We start from the raw sequence: 21,050 nt of genomic DNA, 5'->3' as shown, positions 1-21,050 counted from the left end.
GTTCTATTTGTTACATTTTGTGCTACTGTGCCTTTTATTGGTTTAAGAACTGAGGATACTGTGGGGCAATTTTGTGGTTGTTTGTCGGGATTTTAATACATTTGACAATCTATTTTATGTTTTATGATGCATATTTTATTGCTATAATATTATACTTTGCAACCTACCCAGAGAGCCATTTTGGCTAACAGAAAAGATAGAAATCTAATACATGAATGAATAAATAGAGAGGCACAAGAAGAGCCCCACTGGATCAAATAAGTTTCCCCTGGTGGTTTTCTCTCAGCGCCTGATCTTTAAAGGTAGACTGCTCATGCATATAGAGGCTCCTTCAAGCTATCCCACAGTGAACAAGCACTGATCAGCCCCAGCATCTAATAGCAAAATGACAACAGCAGCAGCGGTGCAGGTTCTGTGTTTCTGGTAAATGTTTTATTTGGTTGTGGGGTTTTCCCACATCATCGTCCCAGAATTAAGAAACTCCCAATGAAACTGTCAAAAGGAAGTTGTTTTGTGCATGTACTGACTTATTAACAGACAGAATTCACCCTCTTAAAATGCTTCCCCCCTTTCCTCGCTTTAAAGGACCCTAGGAGTGAGTCTGAAAAATATTCAGATATGACAATGCAATGGAGCCTCTCCATGCAGTGGCAGTATACACATGGACCAAAAAGATGAACCAGAGGGACAAGGGAAAGGGGACCTGGCCCCCAGGTGCTGGGAGGAAAGCTGGCCACATCCAGAAAACTCTTGGGCCTGTCCCAGCAAGTTTCTTCTTGTGCAAACAGATTTTCATCTCCAAAAGAAGCACCCAGGTGAGTCAAGCTAGCACTGGCCCACCTGGGAGCGTCATGAGACCAAAACATGTGGCTTCAGCCCTGCAAGCGCCGTACCTGCTGTAGTCAGACCAACTTAATAACAAAGATACAGACAGACAAAAGTAAACCAGCAGGGCTTACCTGGTTGAGGGGTGACAGGCCGGGCTCCCTTCCGAAAGGGTAGGTGCTTCTCTCGGTACCCTTTCCTAAGCACAGGGAAGCAAGAAATGTTCGGTAAGTGCTGGGCATGGTTGGCAAAGGGGCAACCTGCTGCGGGCAGGTGATCACCTACGTAAGCTCATGGAACTTTTCCACACCTGTGATTCTGACGTTGCAACCTGGAGAGAACAGGCTCCTGCTATAATGCCCAAGAAAAAGTGTCCTGAGGGAGGGAGGGAGGGAGGGAGGGAGGGAGCAGATTCAGAGTTAAGTTGTGCACACACGTGCTTGATTCTGGATGGTTCTGTCGTACGGTGGGGTGGCCACATAACAGCTTGGGGGTTCGGTTCCAAAACTTGAGGGCAGGCTTGGCAGAGAAGGGGCAGGTATGATTGCTCCTGGCGAGGACCAGCACAAGGAAGGAAATCGCGTTACACTCACTCCTCTAACCGTGTCCCTGAAGAGCAGAACTGGAGTGTCGGTGGCCCTTCAGAAGACTACAGTGTCCATGATCCCCAACCCCACCCATGAACGGAGGTCTGGCAAAGTTCTGCTGGGAGAAATGCTGGGAACTTTTGAAAAGCTTCTGTGATGGTTGTTTGTTTGCTTGTTCTCATTCCTTTTTTAAAAAAGCAAAACAAAACCACATAACAGAATGAGGAAAGGGGTGATTTAGGCCAGTGGTGGCGAACCTGTGGCACATGGGCCGCAGCGGCACGCAGAGCCCTCTGTTGGCACGCGAGCCACGTCGCCCCAGCATCGCCCCAGCAGCCGAGCATCGGATAACAGCGCACATAGGGGCCATGCGCATGCTCGGACAGGAGTAGTGGCATCAGGTGATGACGTCATGAGCCATGACTCATTAGCCACGACTCTGAGCGTTCACGTGGCTGGTCAGTGCACTGCCAAGGATATATATATATTTGCTTGGACTGCCTGTGAGTTTTAATATGTTCGTTTTTATTAACACAAGATTTTAACTCTGAGTTTTCTTATGAAAAATTGAAATTTAATACCTAAGATTTAGCAAAGAGATGCTTTAATTAATGTTGTGCTGTCCCTTGGCATATTTGAATCTGCAGCATTATATTCAGGTTTTATTGCGGTGTTGGCACTTTGTGACAAATAAGTGGGTTTTGGGTTGCAGTTCGGGCACCCGGACTCTAAAAGGTCTGCCATCACTGATTTAGGAGATCAGAGGATGTGAGTGAGGCTGTGGGAAAACGCATTTTGTGTGCTGCTCGAAGTAACTAGGAGCTCCATCATATACCTTGCCTTATTTCAGAGACATGGATGGATTTTATTGATCATTGATTTTATTTATTTTTTATTTTTATTTTATTTATTTTTATCCCCATCCCTCCAGTGCACCTGATTTCCCCCTAAACTTATGCCCTTCCTTGGAAGGATGAACGAACCTTCATCCAGGCCTAAACCAATAAAAATGAGATGGGCTTTAAGTCCATATTTAAGTGCAAATAAACAACAAATATAAATATAATATATATAAACAAATTATAAATATAAATTAACAAATAAAATAAGTGCACTATTTGCACTCTGCAAAGAGAACTAAAACAATCAGTTTGGATAAAACCCAGTCTGGGCCGCATCTTCCCCTCCGAAAACACGGAGGCAGCACAGCAGCCAACAATGACAACCTTCCTCTCTTGCTTGGAAGCCACGCCTGCAGCCACAGGGGGTGCTCTGGAAGCCACGAGCTCCCATTCCACAACAGCATGAAGGAAGTTTCTCCACCCACATTCTCCCGTTCACTCGAGAGGCTTAGAGTTAAGTAAACAGGAGGTCAAAGGGTTACAGGGCAAAATCTTTTAACTGACCTAATTTTTTAAAAGCGGTTTAGGAACTAAATTTGCCACACAACCGCCTTCTTCTTCCCCTCCCTTCTGCATAAAAATAGCCCCAGTTGGTTTCGTCACTAGGCTGATCGGGTTTAAATCGCGAGGGGGTGGAGGGTGGGAAGAAACAACATCACCCCAAAGCCTCCCAGAGACAGGCAATGACGACCTTCTTCCTTCTTGCAACAACTGAGTTTCTTGCACGGCAAAAAGTTTGCCCTAAAATTAAGATGAGAGCTAAAATGCAAGGTGAAAAAAACAGCTTCTCATTCTTGAGGGAAGAATCCTTTTACGAATCTGGCCGAGGGGTTGGAGAGACCCCAAATAAGCAACCAATTAGAGAGAATATGTTTGCTAACTTAATGGATTATCGCACATAGTAAATGTTTACAGTGAAGGGGCACAACTGTTCATAATGCTAGCTGTGCCTGGAGAAATCCCCGTAGTTTTGATACCTCTGGGATCTTGGAGAAGCATTTTGGGCTTCCATTTCAAACCCCTACGGTTGATTTTAAATTTGAATTAAAAGCTGCACATTTGGGTAAAGCTGCTGAGGCAGTTTTATACCAGACACAGACTAGCAAGACCCCTAGGAGGCCAAACCTGAAAACTAGAGCAGGCCCAGAGCAAAACAAAACAAGCGTGTGAACCAAATCTGCTGGAACACAACCTGGTTGAGGTAACCACCCTGTCTGTGGATGTGTGGAAGTGCCCTTAGCCACAACTGGACACGCAAGTGCCAAATCATTTGGCTGGCCAGAGGGGAACAACACAGAGATGAACGATCTGTGGAGGTTTGGAACCTTGGCAGGCCACCAGGTGAATTTCATCCATGAAGAACAGGTATGCTTTGCACAGGTGATTTCTGGAGCCTGCTGCAAGAATCACCCACATGAGGTCTTCCAATCAGGCACCCAGGCAGGCGGGGTGGAAAGCAGCAATGACAATCCTACCTCTGGCTAACCCTTCTTCTAGCCCTAACCCTAAAATCTTGACTGTACCAAAAGAACCCCCTGTGGCAACGCCAGAATATTAAGCAAAATGTGATAGAAATGCAGGGACCATGTTTAGGCAAGAGACAGAAAACGTGTGTGGGAAAGAGAGCGAGCCTGTTCGAGGGGGCGGATTTGAAAATGGAGCACCCAACCGGAAAATTCATGAGCACACCAGAGAAGTAGGTATCTAGTGTATGACCTTAGTTTGGCTTGAGGGCAGAGAAAGCATCTTCCCTCTGAAGCTAAGCAGGCCCAAGGCTGGCCTGAGCTTGAAGGGGTACCCACCTTGACTTCCCCAAGGGGAGAAAGGTGGGTTATAAATATAATAAACAGACAGAGGTATGTGGGAAATGAGAACATATAAATGATCAACTCTTAGGGGAAATGAGAACAAGACTAATCAGCAACGTGAGTCCCCTGCCCTTTCCTCCCATGGTAGCCCTACAACAACCCTGGAATAATCCGACTTGCCCACAGCTGCTCAGGGGCTTCCCCAGTGAGGCCTGGGCAGGAGGAGGTGTGGGAGCTGATGGAAAGTTCCTGCAGGATGTTGGGGTACTCCCACACCGATTTCAGAGTTCCACGGACCACCAGTGGCAAAAGCAGTTTGGGAGGGATAACAGATGTCTGGGGGGGGGGGGCAGAAGTGGGCAGGGGAAAGTTTCAATGGAAGAATGGAGGGGATTTTAAAACCCTATTTTATGCGCAACTGTGGTGAGCGAGAACCAAGCTTTGCTTGCCTACCTTTGGCTGGGATTGTAAATATGTCGAAGAACCCCCCTGGTCTGGCATCTGGAGAACAAAAAGCCACCATTCAAACAGAGAGGTGAGGCAGAATGCAGCAGGGGCAATCCATGTTTAACAAGCCCACTTTGAGCCACTGTTCCAGGCCCTGGCTTGGGTCTGTTCCAGGTATTTAAAACTTGTTCTAAATGACAAGAGCCATTCAATCCGGGCATGACAAGAATGACATTTCCAGATCCGATCAATTCTATTAAGCATGCAATTCCCAGTGAGTGGAGAAGGAGGAGAGTCGCAGGGATTAAAGGCAACGTCAGTGGGGCGGAGGGGGGATCGGGGCAGCGGGAGGAGAGCCCTGAACCGATTACAACTACTGGCCAAGGCATTCACCCATTACGAGCTGGGCCCTGAATAGGAGTTAATTACTAGAAATAATAACTTGAAAGAGATCGTCTTTGGCTTATGGGTTTCCGTACCACTTAAACAATTTCCATTGCTGAATTCTCCCTCGCCTCCCCATCAATTAATTCATAAACACTCAGGACAAAGAAGGGGAGGGGAAATGAGCATGGATGGAATATAAAACCCTGCAGATACACACACAGGAGACAGAAAGGGAGAGAAATGCACACACACAATCCATGCCTCCCCTTGCTCCAACCCATCCCCACGAATGCCCATCATTTCTTCAGTGCGGGATCAGTGCAGGGCAAGAAACAAACCAGGTAAGTCTGTAAGATCGCTGATGTTCTTGTATTGTGTTCAGGCATCTGGACTGAATGGACCGCTTGTCTTAGCTTTCCCCTTACACGCACTTGAAATTAATGTGTGAAGAGAACGCACAAGCCAGCAAATCCAGAATGGATGTGGTGTGAATTCTCTGGGTGCAGGATTCACAGCAAACCTCTTTTGGCTTGACAGTTACATGCAAATTTGGAGTGGCTTTTGGGGGTGGCATTCCACAGCAGGATGACGCTGGGGCTAAAAGGAGTGCCACCAAATTCCCCCGAAGGCCAGCCTATTTTAATTCACTGCCAGGAAATACCCTTTAAGAGAGTCATTTCCATTGTTTCAAATATGGGGTGTGGGAGGAGAGCCCACGAAAAAGCCAGGAAAGTGCTGGTCCACTGGCCACCAGAAGAAAGGGCATGGACACCCAAGGATCCACAGAGGTCTGGATTTGGCCCACAGACCTGAGGACCAAAACCCTGGAAGGTCATGGAACTTACAGTTTGTTAATGCTTGTTGCCAAAGAGCCCGTACTCTAGGAGCTATGCCTGGCAGGCGGAAGAAGGGTAAAGAAGGCAAAAAGACTGATCACTGGGGAGCAAGGAATGGTGGGTGGACAATTCCTTGGCGCTGAAGTGTGGCCTGTGAGCCGCAGATGCCAGGAAGCCCTTCCTGACAGTCGGGACCCCCAGGGTGTGGAATGGGCTTCCTCGGGGGGTGGTTGAGGCCCCATCGGGGAGGGTGCTCAAGGACAGGCTGGACATGCACATGGTGGGCATGTCGTGAGCGGAGCCGGGGTCAGACTAGATGGCCTGGGAGACCCCTTCTGACTCGCTCTGTTCCTATGTTTCCCCCGTGACCTTCCTGTGAGCGATGCAAGAAATGGCTGAGAAGACAGCGCTGTGCACAGAAAGCGGAAGAAAGCTGGACAACAGAAGGGCAACTGGGAATACTGAAGGGGACCAGCGCCACCCCTGTCCTTCTGCCAACGCCAGACTGGCCTTCTCTTTCTGGACCACTGCAGTGAGGGAGGTCCCCTGCCTTCAGCCACAATCCTGAATTAGGAGCCCTTTTCATGCACAGAGAAACCCTTGACGTGCAACATCAGAACTTACCAACTATGCCGGATCCCAGGAATGGTGACGAAGATACGCTGTTATGGGATGGCAGGTCTCTGTGCTCGCCGTAGTGGGAGCCTTCACCATAACCCTGCTAGAAGGAAAAACCCGAAAGACAAATGCTTACAAGGGAGACTTTAAAACAGATATTCAGTCTAGGGTGTCCCAGAGAACATTTCCTATGCAAGACCCATCCTTAAGACAGAAAAACATGAGGGGAGCTCCTGTTGTCCTCACCCCATGAGAACCAGCCACATGGGTTTTCCATCCCCACCCCGAGACCTCCTCTTTGCGCCCCCTTTCCATGATGCTTACAGTCTCTGCAGACAGTAAGAAAGTTTCAGGTTTGCTGGACTTTTCTGCCAAGATGGATTTCTAAGCCCTGCTTTCTCAATGTTGCTGCCCTCCAGAAATGTTGGCCATGCTGGCTGGGGATGATGGGAGATGCAGTCCATCATAGGTGAAGACACCAGGTGGTGGTGAAAGGACCTGACTGGCCCATGGCAAAAATTAACAGCATTTGCAGGTCTGGTCTGAAGGAATATGGGGAAGGGAGGCTGGCGGCCACACAACACGGCTTCCGCAATAACAGGTCCTGCCAGACAAACCTTGTGGAATTCTATGACAAGGTTTTGAGATGGCTGGATGGAGGGGATGCAGTGGATGTGGTATACCTGGATTTCAGCAAGGCCTTTGACAAAGTGCCCCATGATATCCTGGTGGAGAAACTGAGGAGTTTTGGGATAGACCAAAGCACTGTCCGGTGGATTAGGGCATGGTTGACTGACCGAAAGCAGAGGGTAACCATTGGCGGGGAATCATCAGGATGGCGGCCAGTGACAAGCGGGGTCCCCCAGGGCTCTGTCCTGGGGCCGATCCTGTTTAATCTTTTCATCAACAACATAGAAGAAGGGGTGAACAATCTGTTGATCAAATTAGCAAACGATACTAAACCTGGAACAGTGGCCACAACTGAGGAGCAGGTACTCCAGATCCAAAAGGCTCTGGACAGACTATGGAAGTGGGCAGGAGACAACAGGATGGCGTTCAATGTGGATAAGTGCGAGGTCTTGCACTTGCGGCATAGGAATGGGTGTCACAAGTACAGGTTAGGGGACAAGTGGCTGGAGAGCAGCACTTGTGAAAGGGACCTCGGGGTGCTGGTCGACTGCAGGCTGAACATGAGCCAGCCGTGTGATGCGGTGGTCAAGAGGGCGAACGCCACCCTTGGTTGCACAGCCAGAAGCGTGGCTTCTAGATCGAGAGAGGCGTTACTACCACTCTACACGACTCTGGTGTGCCCGCAACTGGAGTATTGTGCTCAGTTTTGGGCCCCTCGTTACAGGAAGGATATAGCCAGGTTGGAGTCAGTGCAGCGAAGGGCCACAAGGCTGGTGGCCGGTTTGCAGGGGAAGCCGTATGAGGCGAGACTGAGGGAACTGGGCCTCTTCAGCCTGGGGAAGAGGAGGCTCAGAGGGGACCTGTTGGCGACATACAGGTGTGTGAGGGGGTGTCACGCGGAGGTGGGCAGAGACCTGTTCTCCCCTGCAGAGGAGGGCAGGATGCGCTCCAACGGAGCAAAGCTCAGGGAACCCAGGTTCAATTTAGATGCCAGGAAGCACTGCCTAACAGTTAGGACCCCAAGGGTGTGGAATGGGCTTCCCCGGGAGGTGGCTGAGGCCCCATCGGTGCAGATGTTCAAAGACAGGCTAGACACGCACATGGTGGGCATGTTGTGAGCGGAGCTGGCTGGAGCCAAGGGTCAGACTAGATGGCCCAAGAGACCGCTTCTGACTCGCTCTGTTTCTATGTTCTGCAGAATCAAGCCGTAACAGCACCAGGCTCTGCAGAAAAGTGGGAAAATTGGCATGTTTTGAAAGTGTCTTATTTAAAGCAAAGACGAGGAAGGCCTGAGTACATGTGGAAAGGTAGTGTGTCGGCGGAGAAGGATTGTGCCTAGCTTCCCCATGCTATTATCTGCAGGAGGGGAAAAAAACCTAGTTTAAGTCATGATACAGACTGTCCACTACTGGAAACAGGATGTTGAAGGACATGGAATTTACCTGGCCCTGGAGAATTGCTCTCATTTTCTACCAAAGAGCTCCCCTCTCCATGTAGCTAAAGAAGAGCACGAAGCATAAGGACAATGTCCTGTTAATCTTTCCTTTGCACTGGGCACGCATCCTTCTTGCAGCAGAGGGTGATGGGAAACCAGAGAGTCATTTCATCACCCCTGTGCCTTCCTATAACTGTCTCCATTTTAGTTGGTGATTATACAGAACTTTAAGACTCAGGGCCTCAGTTTGTTTGTTTCCTCTGCCCTCTGCATTCCGCTTTCCTTTTGTAATGCACTGTTTCAATTGTAAGCAATTGCTGACAAGGAATTGTTTTTAATTTATTCTGCGGAGAGCACCCTTGGAGACTCCATAGCTGAAGAATGCAGCAAACATTCTTTAGAGAAATAAAATATTAGCCATGAGCAGCAGAGGAATGTCAGCTGATTTCATGAATTGCCTAGAGCAGCAGTTCCCAAACTGTGTTCTATGGCACCCCAGGGTTCTGCAAAAGCCTCGAATAATCTCAAAAATCAAATTTAAAATGGATTTTAAATGAAACCACATGAGGTCAACTATTCGAATGGCAGTTGGCATCCAAGCAGCAAATAAGGAAATGCATCACATCATTTGGTTCCTAGGACTCTATTGAGTCATGTTGGGAATAATCAAAAGAATTACTTTGGGATATTACCCTATAATCGATTTATTCATTTGCTATATTTAACATGCTTTCCCTTTATTTCCAAACCTGCTATGTTATGCGAAGCACTCAAGCAACTGGAGCAGATGATAGAAGAAAGAACCTTGCAGGTTCACAAAGCTTAGTAAAAAGCTGGGACAAAGTTAGGGCTCCATGGAAAAATGTCTTCAGAAATGTTCCGAGACACAAAAAGTTCGGGAACCGCTGCCCTAGAGGATCTGGCCGGACACTTTCAGAAATGACACACGGCTGCAACCCAGCAAGAAGCGGAGTAGGTAGGTTTTTGATTTCTTCTTTTACTCGAGGCAGTAGAAAGGGTTCTTAGGTGTACTCCCCACTCTTACCCTGACTTGGTCAAAAGTGGAGTTAGTTTGCTCTCCTGCTGCCCAGGATCCAGTCGCCGGTCTCTCATCCAGACCTGCTGGGGATGGGGTGGGGGTGCGGGGGGGAACAAACCCAAGAGAAAGAAAACACATAAGGGTTGCTTTGATCAGCAAAGCCTTCAAAAGGGAGCCTCGCAAAATTCACTCTTCCTTCTACAAACAGAAAAATATTTGGACGAAAAGCCCAAAGCACACCAACTCTTCCTGTTTTGCAAACTTTTCACATGATTAGGCTTCAAAGAAACCCAAGCGGATAGGTTCGGCAGGATGAAGGAATGAGAAAATAACTTCTGAGTGGAACAGCGGCAACAGAAACCTGGCTGATAAGGATGATAAAATATAGGTACAGTAGACTCCCAACTATCTGGCCTAATGTGGCACCCGCCACTTCTGCACATTAGTTCCACATCCACCCATCTGAAAATCCCAAACTCTGGGCCCTGGAGTCGATGTCTGCATGTCCTTAATGAACTTCAGCAAATGTCAAACACACAGGACCCACAAAACCACAGGGTGCTTACAAGTATCTTTCTGGGGTGGAGGGAGGATCGGTATATCTGCCACATTAATGTACATTAAGATGTTGGTACCAAGTTCTACAAGATGTATATACAGTAGACTCCCAACTATTCGGCCTAATGTGGCGGAAGGGCAGGCAGGATACCAAAAAAGCCGGATAGGCCAGAATTCTATCAATGCTCACTTCCTACCCCACACATACCATTAAAAACACCCTTTTTACACCAAAACTCGCTCTTATTCATATTTTCTGACCTCTTAGTACAGGCCAGTACTTTATAAATGTTTGTTATGTACTGTACTGTACGTTTTAAAAATTTATTACAGAAAAAGGAAGTCCAGGGATAAAAATATTGTACACATTTTAAGATAAATTTTATAATGTCTAACTTAATTGCGGGAAACATAAAATCATGTACACTGTACAGTATGAATACATATACTTTTAAAATAAACAAAACATTAACATAAAACGTAGACTTCATTCTTACAAAAATTATTTAAACTTATTTTACTGTTCATTGATAGTTATTTTTTAACTAGGCCGGATAGTACAGAGGCCGGATAGCCGCAAGCTGGATAGTTGAGTCTACTGTATATTTTACTCTATCACTCTGTGCTGCATGGAAGAATGATTCCCCCCAACCATGGATATCCTTGCATGTAGAAAGTCAAGCTGTCAGGGTCAGCTCTGGGCTCATATTGACACTTCACCGAAACGTCTGACTCCATGTTTGTCTTCTAGAAACGCTGGCCGAGAGGAGGTATTGTGGAAAAATGTGGGAGCTGCCAGCTTCTTGCCACCCTTTTAATCTGAGGTTGGATAAACGTCACGTTCTGCATGGAAGTATATTTCTCCTCCACCCCTGAAGTGGAAGAGAACTTCAAATTGCAAATCCCATCCATTCTAACCTGGAGTTGCACTGTTACTCCGCCCTCAAACACTCCTTTGCTACTCGGTTTTGGTTCTCTGTAGCAGACATGCAATAAATCACATGCCTTTTTTCAAATGCTCCCCCCAACACATGTAAACATGCACACTGCATAATGTTTCCTCCTTGCATTCATTTTCTGCAGTGCAGAAAATGCTATTAAAAGGGGGCAGGGTCAAAATATCTTAAATCCCAACATGGTTTAGCTTAAATTTCTTAGCAAAATGTCCCTGGGTAGCCAAATAAAAACTTCCAGAAGGGGGAAAGAGGCCTTTCAGAAGCGGGAAAGGGAACACACCCTGAGCATGGGAAGAGTGCATTTTATTCCTCTGCTTTCAGGCTTGGAACAGAACCTCCCAAGACCTGTATCAGTGACATGGCAGTGCAAAAACAATTCTGCACTTATAAACACACCCTATTGTGTGCGTGCGCCCGTGTGTGTGTGTGTGTGTGTGTGTGTGTGTGTGTTTATTTATTTATTTCCAAAAGGTTATTATTATGGGAAACACCCCACCCCGTCTTTCCTACACTCCCCTTACTGTTCATTTAACCAGAAACTTCTTTCAAAATTTCATGCTTCCATTCCAAAGCTTTTTGTGCTAATCATTTCCCCGGAGAATCGGTGTTTAATTGCTGTCTAATTTGCATAATTATGCATATTAATCTCCACACCTAATGAATATTCATAACTCTCATTTAGATTTTATTTTCTAATCAAAAATTTTCCAATGTGATTACTTTGCGGAATTGAAGGCGCAGTGGAATTCGATGCTAATGCAACTCCGGATTCTACAGAGGAAAGGGGCAGCCCTTCTTCTCCCCCTCAGTAACTTTTGCTTTGCTAATACGAGCTTTTCCATACCACACCCTTCCCTTCAAGAACAATTTCATTTGCATATTGTAGAGGGGAAACCCAAAATCAAACCCACCAACAGAAAATTATGGAGGAAAAAGATTCAGGGGCTAGTTCGTGCAATTACACAGGCCTTCCATTGAGAAATGGGCCTCAGCCCCACAGAATTTACAAATCTCAGGTCAACAACACAAGAGGGGAGAGAGAAAGCAAAACAGTCAAGGCATGGTTGAGGTTTGCTGGGAGAGCTGCAATCCAAAGATCTTGATCTTCAATGAAATAATATTTTTAAAATTATTCTTCCACACACACTGGCCAAGTACTTGCCCAAATTCTAGAAGGGATGCTTAGAAAAGAGTGGAACTAAATAGATTTTAAAATACAATCAACTGAGAGCTGTAATTAAATAAGCAATTATGTTCATTTGCAAAAGCTCATTTTAATGTTTCATAGCTATTCCCCACACCCCCAACACAGCTTGATGTGATGTTGTTGGAAAACACCGAGTTCTCCTTTGGAAAGGCCTGGCTCTTGGACCTATGATGGTACCACTTTACGAATTGGGCCTCGAGCAGCTGCCCAGCTCTTTTCTCTGCACCTTGTTCAAAACTGCAACCAGGAGATTCTAGATGTTTGGGACTTCAGCCTGCTTAAGCTCTGGTCAGCATGCTGAAGGGCCAGAGAGTCCCAAGCAGTTGAAGGTCTAGCTTTCAGACATGTCAACGCTGGTGAAAAGCAAGGACTGCCCCAAAAGTTGGGGTCAGTGAATATAGATTTACCAGATGATTGGGAGTTCACTAAACCATCTCCAGAACGGATCCTTTTTCCCCCAGTTCAGTTTTGCAAAAGTGGAAAGATCTATTCCACCCATCTTGGAGTCAATGTCCCGCACCAAAAGAGGACAGATATTATAAAGATATAGAGACTGGGAGAAGGCTACACCGTGGGTGGGATCAGAATGGAGAAATGAAGGCTACAGGATTTGGGGTGCAGGAGGATGGACCATGCCTAAAAGAGTCAAACTGTTCCCATAACCTTGAACTGCACACCACCAAGAGTCACCTCCTTTCCATGATGGAAAATAAAATCCCCAGACTTCACGCCGAGAACCCGTTAACCCTTATCCATATACTGCAATCCACCCAAGGTTGAAAAGCAGAGAAAGGAAAAAAGAACGGCATGCTTTCCCAAGTAACCCGCTGGTTTGGTTTCTACTGATCTTGTCTGGGTCTTCCTCTTGCCACTAGGAAGACTTTGGTCTTTGCTCCGAATTTGCTCCGTTGCAGATCAACCCTTCTACAACTCTGTCCAAAAGCCGTGCCAACAATCACCACAGTAGTTGATAGTCAGTCATAAGAGACCCCATGGGGCCACCTCATGAAGAAAATGGGTGGGAGATCAGGACCAACAGAGAAAGGACCTTTTCACGCCCTGCAGAGTTCAGATTTGGAGCTTGCAACTGTCTAGAGGTTGTGATGGCAGCTTTCAGTTCCAAGGGAGATGAGACAATACCCAAGAATTAGAAGAAGGCCGTGACTGCGAAGGGCAGCAAGGAAAGAAGTAGAAAAGGTCATGAAGTGTAAGGACATTTCACTAGAGATCCAAGGCCAAGATCATTCTCATGATTGTATTGCCAGTCACACCCAGGGAAGAAATCCAAGAGGAAGAAAATGGAAGTATTCAAACCATGGTGTTGGAGGAGAGCTTTGCAAATGTATTTATTTTTTACAAACATTTGTATCCTGTCCTTCCGACAAGCGTTCAGGATGGCTTACATAAAACTGAAACAGTACAAGAATAAAAGACCTATTATTAAAACCATATATAACTGAACCTCATCAACTAAAAAGAAAAGGAAAGAAAAAATGGAAGATAGAAGATGGAAAGTGCAACTGTGAGGAAAGAAAAAAAATCTTAATACATCTAAATCCGTTGTTTATTAAAATGATGGTTAAATAAAAACAACTTTACCTGGCGCCAGAAGGAGGACACCAGGCAAATCAGGCAGATCTCTCTGGGACAAATACTCTGGACAAACAGAAAGACAAACAAGTGGATCCTGAATCCAGACAGGCCTGACAAAACCGAGGTTCTCCTACCTTGGGCATGTCATGAGACCTCCCTGGAGAAGACCGCCATGCCAGGGTAAGTCGCAGGCAGAAGACAAGAAGGAAGACCAAACAGAGGATGGATCAACTCCACCAAGGAAGCCACACCCTCGAGTTTACAAGAGTGGGTCAGGGCTGCCCTGGGTGGCTTTCACTCACAGGGTTGCCATAAGACTTGACGGCAGAGAACAATCATACGGAGAAGGCCATCCGTGGCCCCTCGTCCTTTGAGCTACTTGGGTCTCCAGACATGAGGAACACGGGCAGAAAGGGTGTTACACTCCTGTCCCATTTGAGCATGTGCTTTCTCAGGGATTTCTCGGCCGGTTGGCCATGGTGTAAACAGGAGGCTGGCCTAAATGACTGTTTGGTGCAATCCAGAAAGGCCTTTTTGATATTGTGGTCTTACCCACAATTCACAGCTCCATCAAGGAGGCAAACATCAATGAGGCACGAACCTACCTCGCATGGCTGCAGTGTGGATAAAGCAGCACGGTGAGGGAACCAGGGAAGCAACTCAGGAGAAAGGCAAGGATGCAAGATGTAATCTGCACACAGTCCTAAAATGATGTCCTTCCCCATTTGCCAGAATTTCCAAATTACAGATGCTTATCCCCAGGCAAGACGGGGCAAAAATAGAGCCCCCCGTCTCCCATCCCCTGGCCTTACCCATCCTTGTTCCATTAATAGAGTTATTAAAATGGGGGGGGGGGAGAAACCCCACAGATTAATTATGCATTTTAATAACCCCAATCATGAATATTCATTAAGCATTCCGTGCTCATGTTCTAATTAAAATGTACTCATAGCAAAAGATGTGGCTGTCAGGAAGGGAGCTCATTCTTTTCCTTCCCTCAACTTTCGTTTAAGGAGTTCCGCACAGAACAGCACGTGGGAACAAAGAGGAACCCCGTTCAGTTGGATACCCTCTGCGCATCTGATAAAAATAATCTGACCAGGTCCCACATTAACCACATTTCTGGGGCCATGGGGTACCCAGCAAGAAACAAAGAATGATTTGTTTAGCTCTTGTCAACCACGCACACACAGAGAAAAAGAAAGCGTACAGAATGAAGGATCTTGGCTGCGTGCGACCTTTTCAAACCTAGTCCCCTGCAGCTGGGGACGATGGCTTTCCAGTCTGACATACTTGCAGGGGACCAGGCTGGGGACGGCTTCTTGAAATATTTGCTCAGAGCAAGGGGAGACAATTAAGGCCATGTACACTTACAGTTTGTGGGAGCATGGAAAAATGGCTTAAAGGGCTGGTATCTAAGCCCGTTTTCAAAAGCACAAAAGCTCAAAAGGTCCTTGAGCTAAGAAGCTGGAGAGCAGGTTAAATTGGCTTGGAAATACCCATAAGAATTTGACAAAACATGAGGGAGGGGCAGGGAGGTTGTAGTTTCTGTTCTTCCTTTTGGCCATTGATTAGGTACAGAATTCAGTTTCTAGCTTTGTTCGGCAGACAAAGAGGATGCCCAGTGTAGTCAGGGGCATACGGAACCTGGTGGTGCCCAAGTTTGCTTCTGCTTCGGTGTTCACTTCTCCAGAGCAACCGCCAAAGCAGCAAGCCAGGAGTGCAAAGATTTTGCACAGAAAAGTGCAAATCTGCCTGTTTCCCAGCTGGAAACAACAGTGCATCACCTCACACTTGAAGGATAACAAACAAACAGAGCCGACACTGTCGCCCAAGTCATTCTGTATATTCTGGATATGGAAAGACTGCTGTACCCCTCACCTCTGAGCACCCCCCACACACGTGTTTGACACATTACGCATGATGTGCTTTGATTTTGTTCACCCTTAAGCAGCAGGATGGATGCTTAAGCGGTAACATTTCCTTGGCTTCAAGATGCACCAGCGGTGCCTGGACTGTGGTCTGAAAAAGCGAGCTAGGGGAATGTGATTGCAAAACGCAGACAGATGCCATGATGAATACCACAATATTAAGCCTGCCTCATCGGGCAGGGAATCAGCCCAGAAGAAGAACACTCCGCTAAGCGAGATTTGGAAAACCAGTAAATTAGCCGACTGGGATCCTTCCCTCTTGGTGCACCCTGCCAGGAAGACGATTCTCCTACAAAGATGCTCATACCAGTGCTCAGTGGCGTTTTGCAAAACACACTCCTGCAATCTTGCTTATATTTACTCAGAAGCAATTCCCACATGCATTACAATGGGGTTTACACATGAGTAAGAGCACTTACTCTTGCAGCCAGGAAACACACTAGATCATGAAGTGGGAGTGTTTCTTCTGCTCCCATTTCTAGCCATGAACTCAGGGTCTTGGGGAGGACTTCTGGAAAGACGCAGCAGGAAAGGATGACAGACAGATTTGGCAGGCTGGGGAGGGAAAGAAAGTTCTCCTCTTCTGTGTTTGTTTCCTGTTCTCTCTGCTTCCATGAATGGAGCCCAGGACTGGGTCTGCCTTTTTAGCAGCTGCCTCACTCCATGGGCTTATAATCTGAACACGCAGATTAAAGGCAAGTCCCACTGAACATCATGGGCCTTAAGCCCAAAGACCTCCATCCCGTCTCCCAATCTATGGCCTGCGGGGATCGCCTGAGTTCTCCCAGTGAGCAAGGCCCCAAAGCCCCACTCGTTTCAGGAATCCGTTTTGAGAGAATCTCTGTCATCGCTGAGCTGAAATGTGCTGAAAGGAAGGCAATACAAGTGGGAAGACTCAGTTGGTGCTGTGAAGAACCTTTCCTTCCGGTGACGGCTGGCCAGGTTCTTTCCCCTGTGCTGAATGGTACAGAACTTCTGCAGGGAAAAAGGCAGGGGATAAACACAGCTGTCTGGGGCATTATTTATTTATTAGATTTATATCCCACTTTTTCCTTAGAATGGATTCAAAGCGGTTTGCATCATTCTCCTGCTCCCCATCTTATCTCCACAACCACCACCCTATGCTGCATTTGGGAACTTTTCTCAGTCTATGCACACCCCAATTTGCCCCTCAGATGCTTTTCTCATGCACCCTTGCTATGCCAGGCCTATGCTCTTCTGCATTTGTTGGGATTTGGGGACTTATTTCCTGGGAACACAAGCTGGATTGCCCGTGGGAGATATGCGTTCATTCAAAGGATGCTTACACTGGGTGCCAAATGCATACAGAGGGTCGGGGTGTGCAGATGAAAGAAAGAATATGGCAGCTGCATCCCCACAGAAAGGATTACAAGACAGAAACCTAGAAACAGAGCAAGTCAGAAGGGGTCTCCCGGGCCATCTAGTCTGACCTCCGGCACCAGCTGGCTTTGCTCACGACATGCCCACCATGTTCATGTCCAGCCTATCTTTGAACACCCTCACCAATGGGGCCTCAACCAGCTCCTGTGGAAGCCCATTCCACACCCTCGGGGTCCTGACTGTCAGGAAGTGCTTCCTGGTATCTAAATGGAATCTGGTTCCCAGAGCTTTGCTCCCTTGGAGCGCATCCTGCCTTTCTCTGCGGGGAGAACAGGTCTCTGCCCACCTCCCTGTGATACCCCTCACACACCTGTATGTCGCCAACAGATCCCCTCTGAGTCTCCTCTTCTCCAGGCTGAAGAGACCCAGTTCCCTCAGTCTCGCCTCATACGGCTTCCCCTGCAAACCGGCCACCAACCTTGTGGCCCTACGCTGCACTGACTCCAACCTGGCTATATTCTTTCTGTAATGAGGGGCCCAAAACTGAGCACAATACTCCAGTTGCAGGCACACCAGAGTCGTATAGAGTGGTGGTAAAAACGAATAGGCCACCTGCTTTGAGCTCTATAAGTTTTATATTGTCTGATCTACTCTGCTTCTCCTCCAACCCTCCAAGCCCAACTCGATCACAGATCCTCCCAAACTCACCAGCCATTGGGGAACCACACTGATACAATCATACTACAAATCCCATCTCTCCCAGCCCACAGGAGCAGTAGTCCCAACGTGTCTCACAGACACCATGTTGGGGAAGGCTTTTGTAAATATGAGTGGAGCAACCAGCCATGGGATTGACAGATACACAGAAAAAGATATTCTATATGAAATAAAATATGGATGCAAAGCCTCACACAGGAGCTGAAACACACCTCTGGAGCTTCACCCAGAAGACACAGACTCTCCCCAATTCTGCATGAGATCTCGGGGGGGGGGTGAGGAAACTGAATTGTCAAAGATTTCAAGGGGTTTTTGCCCCCAATGGGAAGCATGGGGTTTAACAGGGGACTTAGAACTGTGCATTCTGGGGCTTCAAGTTGTGAGTGGGGAAGAACACAGCCACCTCCGGAATTTTTTTTTCGTGGGCGGAGCGGCTGCATCTCCCAGTCTGCATCAATTTGGACCCAGGGAACATAAAAGACTGCAGACGGCTGACACATTCCTTGCATCCATGGCTCAGCTCCCGTGACCTGCATATTCTTTGTCTTGGCTCCTGGCATTGCACCAAGAGCTGCAACTGAGGAATTTGGCTGATGTGCAGCCATCTACAATTGCAAACTGGATGATCGGTGTGTGTGTTTGTGTACGCATGCAAGGCAGGCATTATACACACTCCTCATGCTGCTGCCAGTGAGTGTACCGCCCCATCGAGGGCTAGTTGCCTCTCTTGCAGGCTAACAGACGAAATACTGGGGTGGAGGGGAGAGTGGGCATTTCTCCCCTTCTCAGTACCTAGTCAGGCTCCCTTCCCTGCAGCCGAAGGGAAAGCTGGCAACGGGACAAGTGCACACCTGCGCAGCCGACAACACCTGCCACTCCCTTCAAGCCCCCTGCCGCACTCTTTCTCCACACAGGTAAAGCCTCTCCCCTCCACCAGTTTTTCACTCCTCACACTTTCCTGGTCAGCGGCTTCAATCAACCTGTTCCCCTGTTACACCTCGGTCCAGGTTCCTCCGAATGCCATCCAGCAACTACCTGCCTCAGGTTTGCCCCTGAGCTACTGGATAGTTGATTGCCTGAAGCGGGATATGCAGGTGGCCCCGGAAGAGGCATCCTCTCTGGGCCGCACTTTCTGCCCTGGAGGACCAAAGACTGCCTGTATTCCATGGTGCTTCAGTCCTCCAGGGCAGAAAGTGTGGGCCAGAGTGGCCTCTTCCTTAAAGCAACCCCTGTTACCACCTACTCAGTGCAAAGGATTATGGGAAACATAGTCATTCGCCTCTCTTCCCGCGTCGCCCAGCATCCTCCAGGGGAAATGGGCATAAGGTATTCCTGAATTTTCCAGCCCTGGAGAAAAGGAAAAGAATGCTGGAAACAAAGTCGCTGATTTCAGACCCTCCAGCGAGAGGACTGTGAAAAACGCAGGCTTTTTACAGGGAGGATCAAGAAGCAGAGGCAGTTTTGAAAATTTAGCAAGGATGGGAGAAATCGGTAGACAAGCTGTTTGGCTGGGGAGAAAGAAAAGCAGGGAGGCACCTGGAGAAAACCAGAGAAGGGGGAAATAAACTCAATGCCCCAAACACTTCCCGGCAGCTGTGAAAACAAGCGAGCCAACGGTGAGCAAACAAAGGACTCCAAAAGGAGCCACATGCAGAAAGCGGGGGCGGGGGAGGAGTTTTAAGCCGACACAATAAAGGCAGTCCCCCCCCAGCACCAAAATGGAATTACCCATGGAATATCTGGGGTGCTTGCACTAGGCATCACGGAGCAGGATCTTGCATCCCTGCATCCTTGGCAAGCCGAGAGAGCTGCAGCTCCAGAGATCCTGGTCCCGTTCCAGATGTACTGTTCTGGCGGCAGGGGGGAGAGATGCCGCTAACAGTTCAATCTCAGAGGCGGTTTGGGAGAGGCTAAAACATCCCCGGGAACCCTAATTCACACACACACACAGAGGACTCTGCCCTTTTATGCTGCCCGCCACCCCCTGCTTAAGCACCAAAGTACCACATCTTTCTGGTGTTCACTAGGATCCTAAGAGAAGGAATAAACTGTTTTACTAAAAGATGGAACAAGGGCAGGGAAGCTTTTTCAGAGTTGGGGGGGGAATGGAACAGTTCTGGCTAGTTGGGAAACTCTCCCGGGCACAACCACAACATGGCTGCCGGGGAAGCCCCGTGAAAGACAAGCAACTTACCCAAAGACTGAGCGCAAGGCAGAGGTGGGGCCTGACCCTGATGTATCCAAGAATTGCTTTGAACCCCAAGAATCCTTCTGAACCCGGGAAAGCACCAGCAGGAAAACATTCCAGTGCCATGACTGGAGGTAAGAAAATGTAAAGCTTAAAAGTAGGAGCCGAAATGCACCTCAGTGGCTGCCACAAAAGCTGTCCAGGAGGGGGGTGTCCATGCAGCCTGCCCTTGGGTCAAAGCAATGAGCACTGGATTTGAACCCCTGCTCAGTGCTGGATTCGGCACAAGGCGTTCTCTGTCTAACCTCACAGGGCACTGCTGCTAGGATAAACTCACATGTCACAAGCAACCCTCATGCTGACATTATTTATTGTTTTGCTTTTCAGCCCAAATGGCCAACACTTCAAACAAAAAAAATCCTCGTCATCCAGTGCAAACTTGATAGAAACGAGGGGGGGGGTGCACATTTCTTGGCCGAAGCTGCAAGCTACACCTGCACCCTGAACTGTTCATCGAACAGGCCAAAGCAAAGTTGTTCGGGGGCTGCAAGGCGGTGTCATCCGGTGAGCAAATCGTCCCTAAGCCAGACGGTGAGTCACGGCAGGGGAAAGCGATAAGGAGAATTGTTCCGGACGAGGAAGGACAAAGGTGCGCAAAACAAGATCCCCCCCCCCACCAGCCCTTTTCTTCCTTAAACAAAGTGTTCCGTCGGGCCAGCTGCCCCTTCAAAACTTAGCGGAAGAGGCTTCACCCAGCAACCTTTTTGTTTCAGACTGTTTACCAAACTGCGTTGCCACAGTAAAGATGGTACCTCCTCTGTTCTTTTTTTGGGGACAAAGTCGGGCTTCGGTGTGATGTTATTTTCTTGCGAGTTCGCCTCGAGTGCAGACTCACATCCTGGATCTGTTTACCAACAAGCACACTTAGCCACGAACCCTTGTGTATTTCTGACCTGGTTTTGCACTTGACCTGAAGCTTGCGAAGGGCCGCCAAGTTCTACATGCTCTGGGGGAAGCCCAAGAAAGCCAGCCTGCGGTGCGCTCC

The 21,050-nt window shown here is 47.9% G+C and overlaps 1 protein-coding gene across 22 annotated transcripts in view; it reads right to left on the bottom strand.

The window, feature by feature from the left end:
* The window catches only part of TCF3 (transcription factor 3), an 83,904-nt gene that overhangs the window by 41,312 nt on the left and 21,542 nt on the right, over window positions 1-21,050 (bottom strand). For 11 of the 22 annotated variants that reach the window (XM_044453502.1, XM_044453501.1, XM_044453507.1 and 8 more), the window contains exons 4-6: window positions 9,521-9,597; window positions 6,417-6,513; window positions 960-1,024 (exon numbers count right to left, since the gene is read on the bottom strand). In XM_044453502.1, coding sequence (XP_044309437.1) covers window positions 960-1,024; window positions 6,417-6,513; window positions 9,521-9,597 — 239 coding nt within the window. Of the gene's footprint in view, window positions 1-959; window positions 1,025-4,575; window positions 6,001-6,416; window positions 6,514-9,520; window positions 9,598-21,050 lie in introns of those variants that run through there. The other 11 variants (XM_044453505.1, XM_044453515.1, XM_044453516.1 and 8 more) reach the window with 4 other exon arrangements.

Source organism: Varanus komodoensis, unplaced genomic scaffold, assembly GCF_004798865.1.
Source record: "Varanus komodoensis strain SLA01 unplaced genomic scaffold, ASM479886v1 scaffold79, whole genome shotgun sequence".
Classification (NCBI taxonomy): Eukaryota; Metazoa; Chordata; class Lepidosauria; order Squamata; family Varanidae; genus Varanus; species Varanus komodoensis.
Note: the sequence above shows the minus strand (reverse complement) of the source record. Positions and strands in the feature narration are given on the sequence as shown.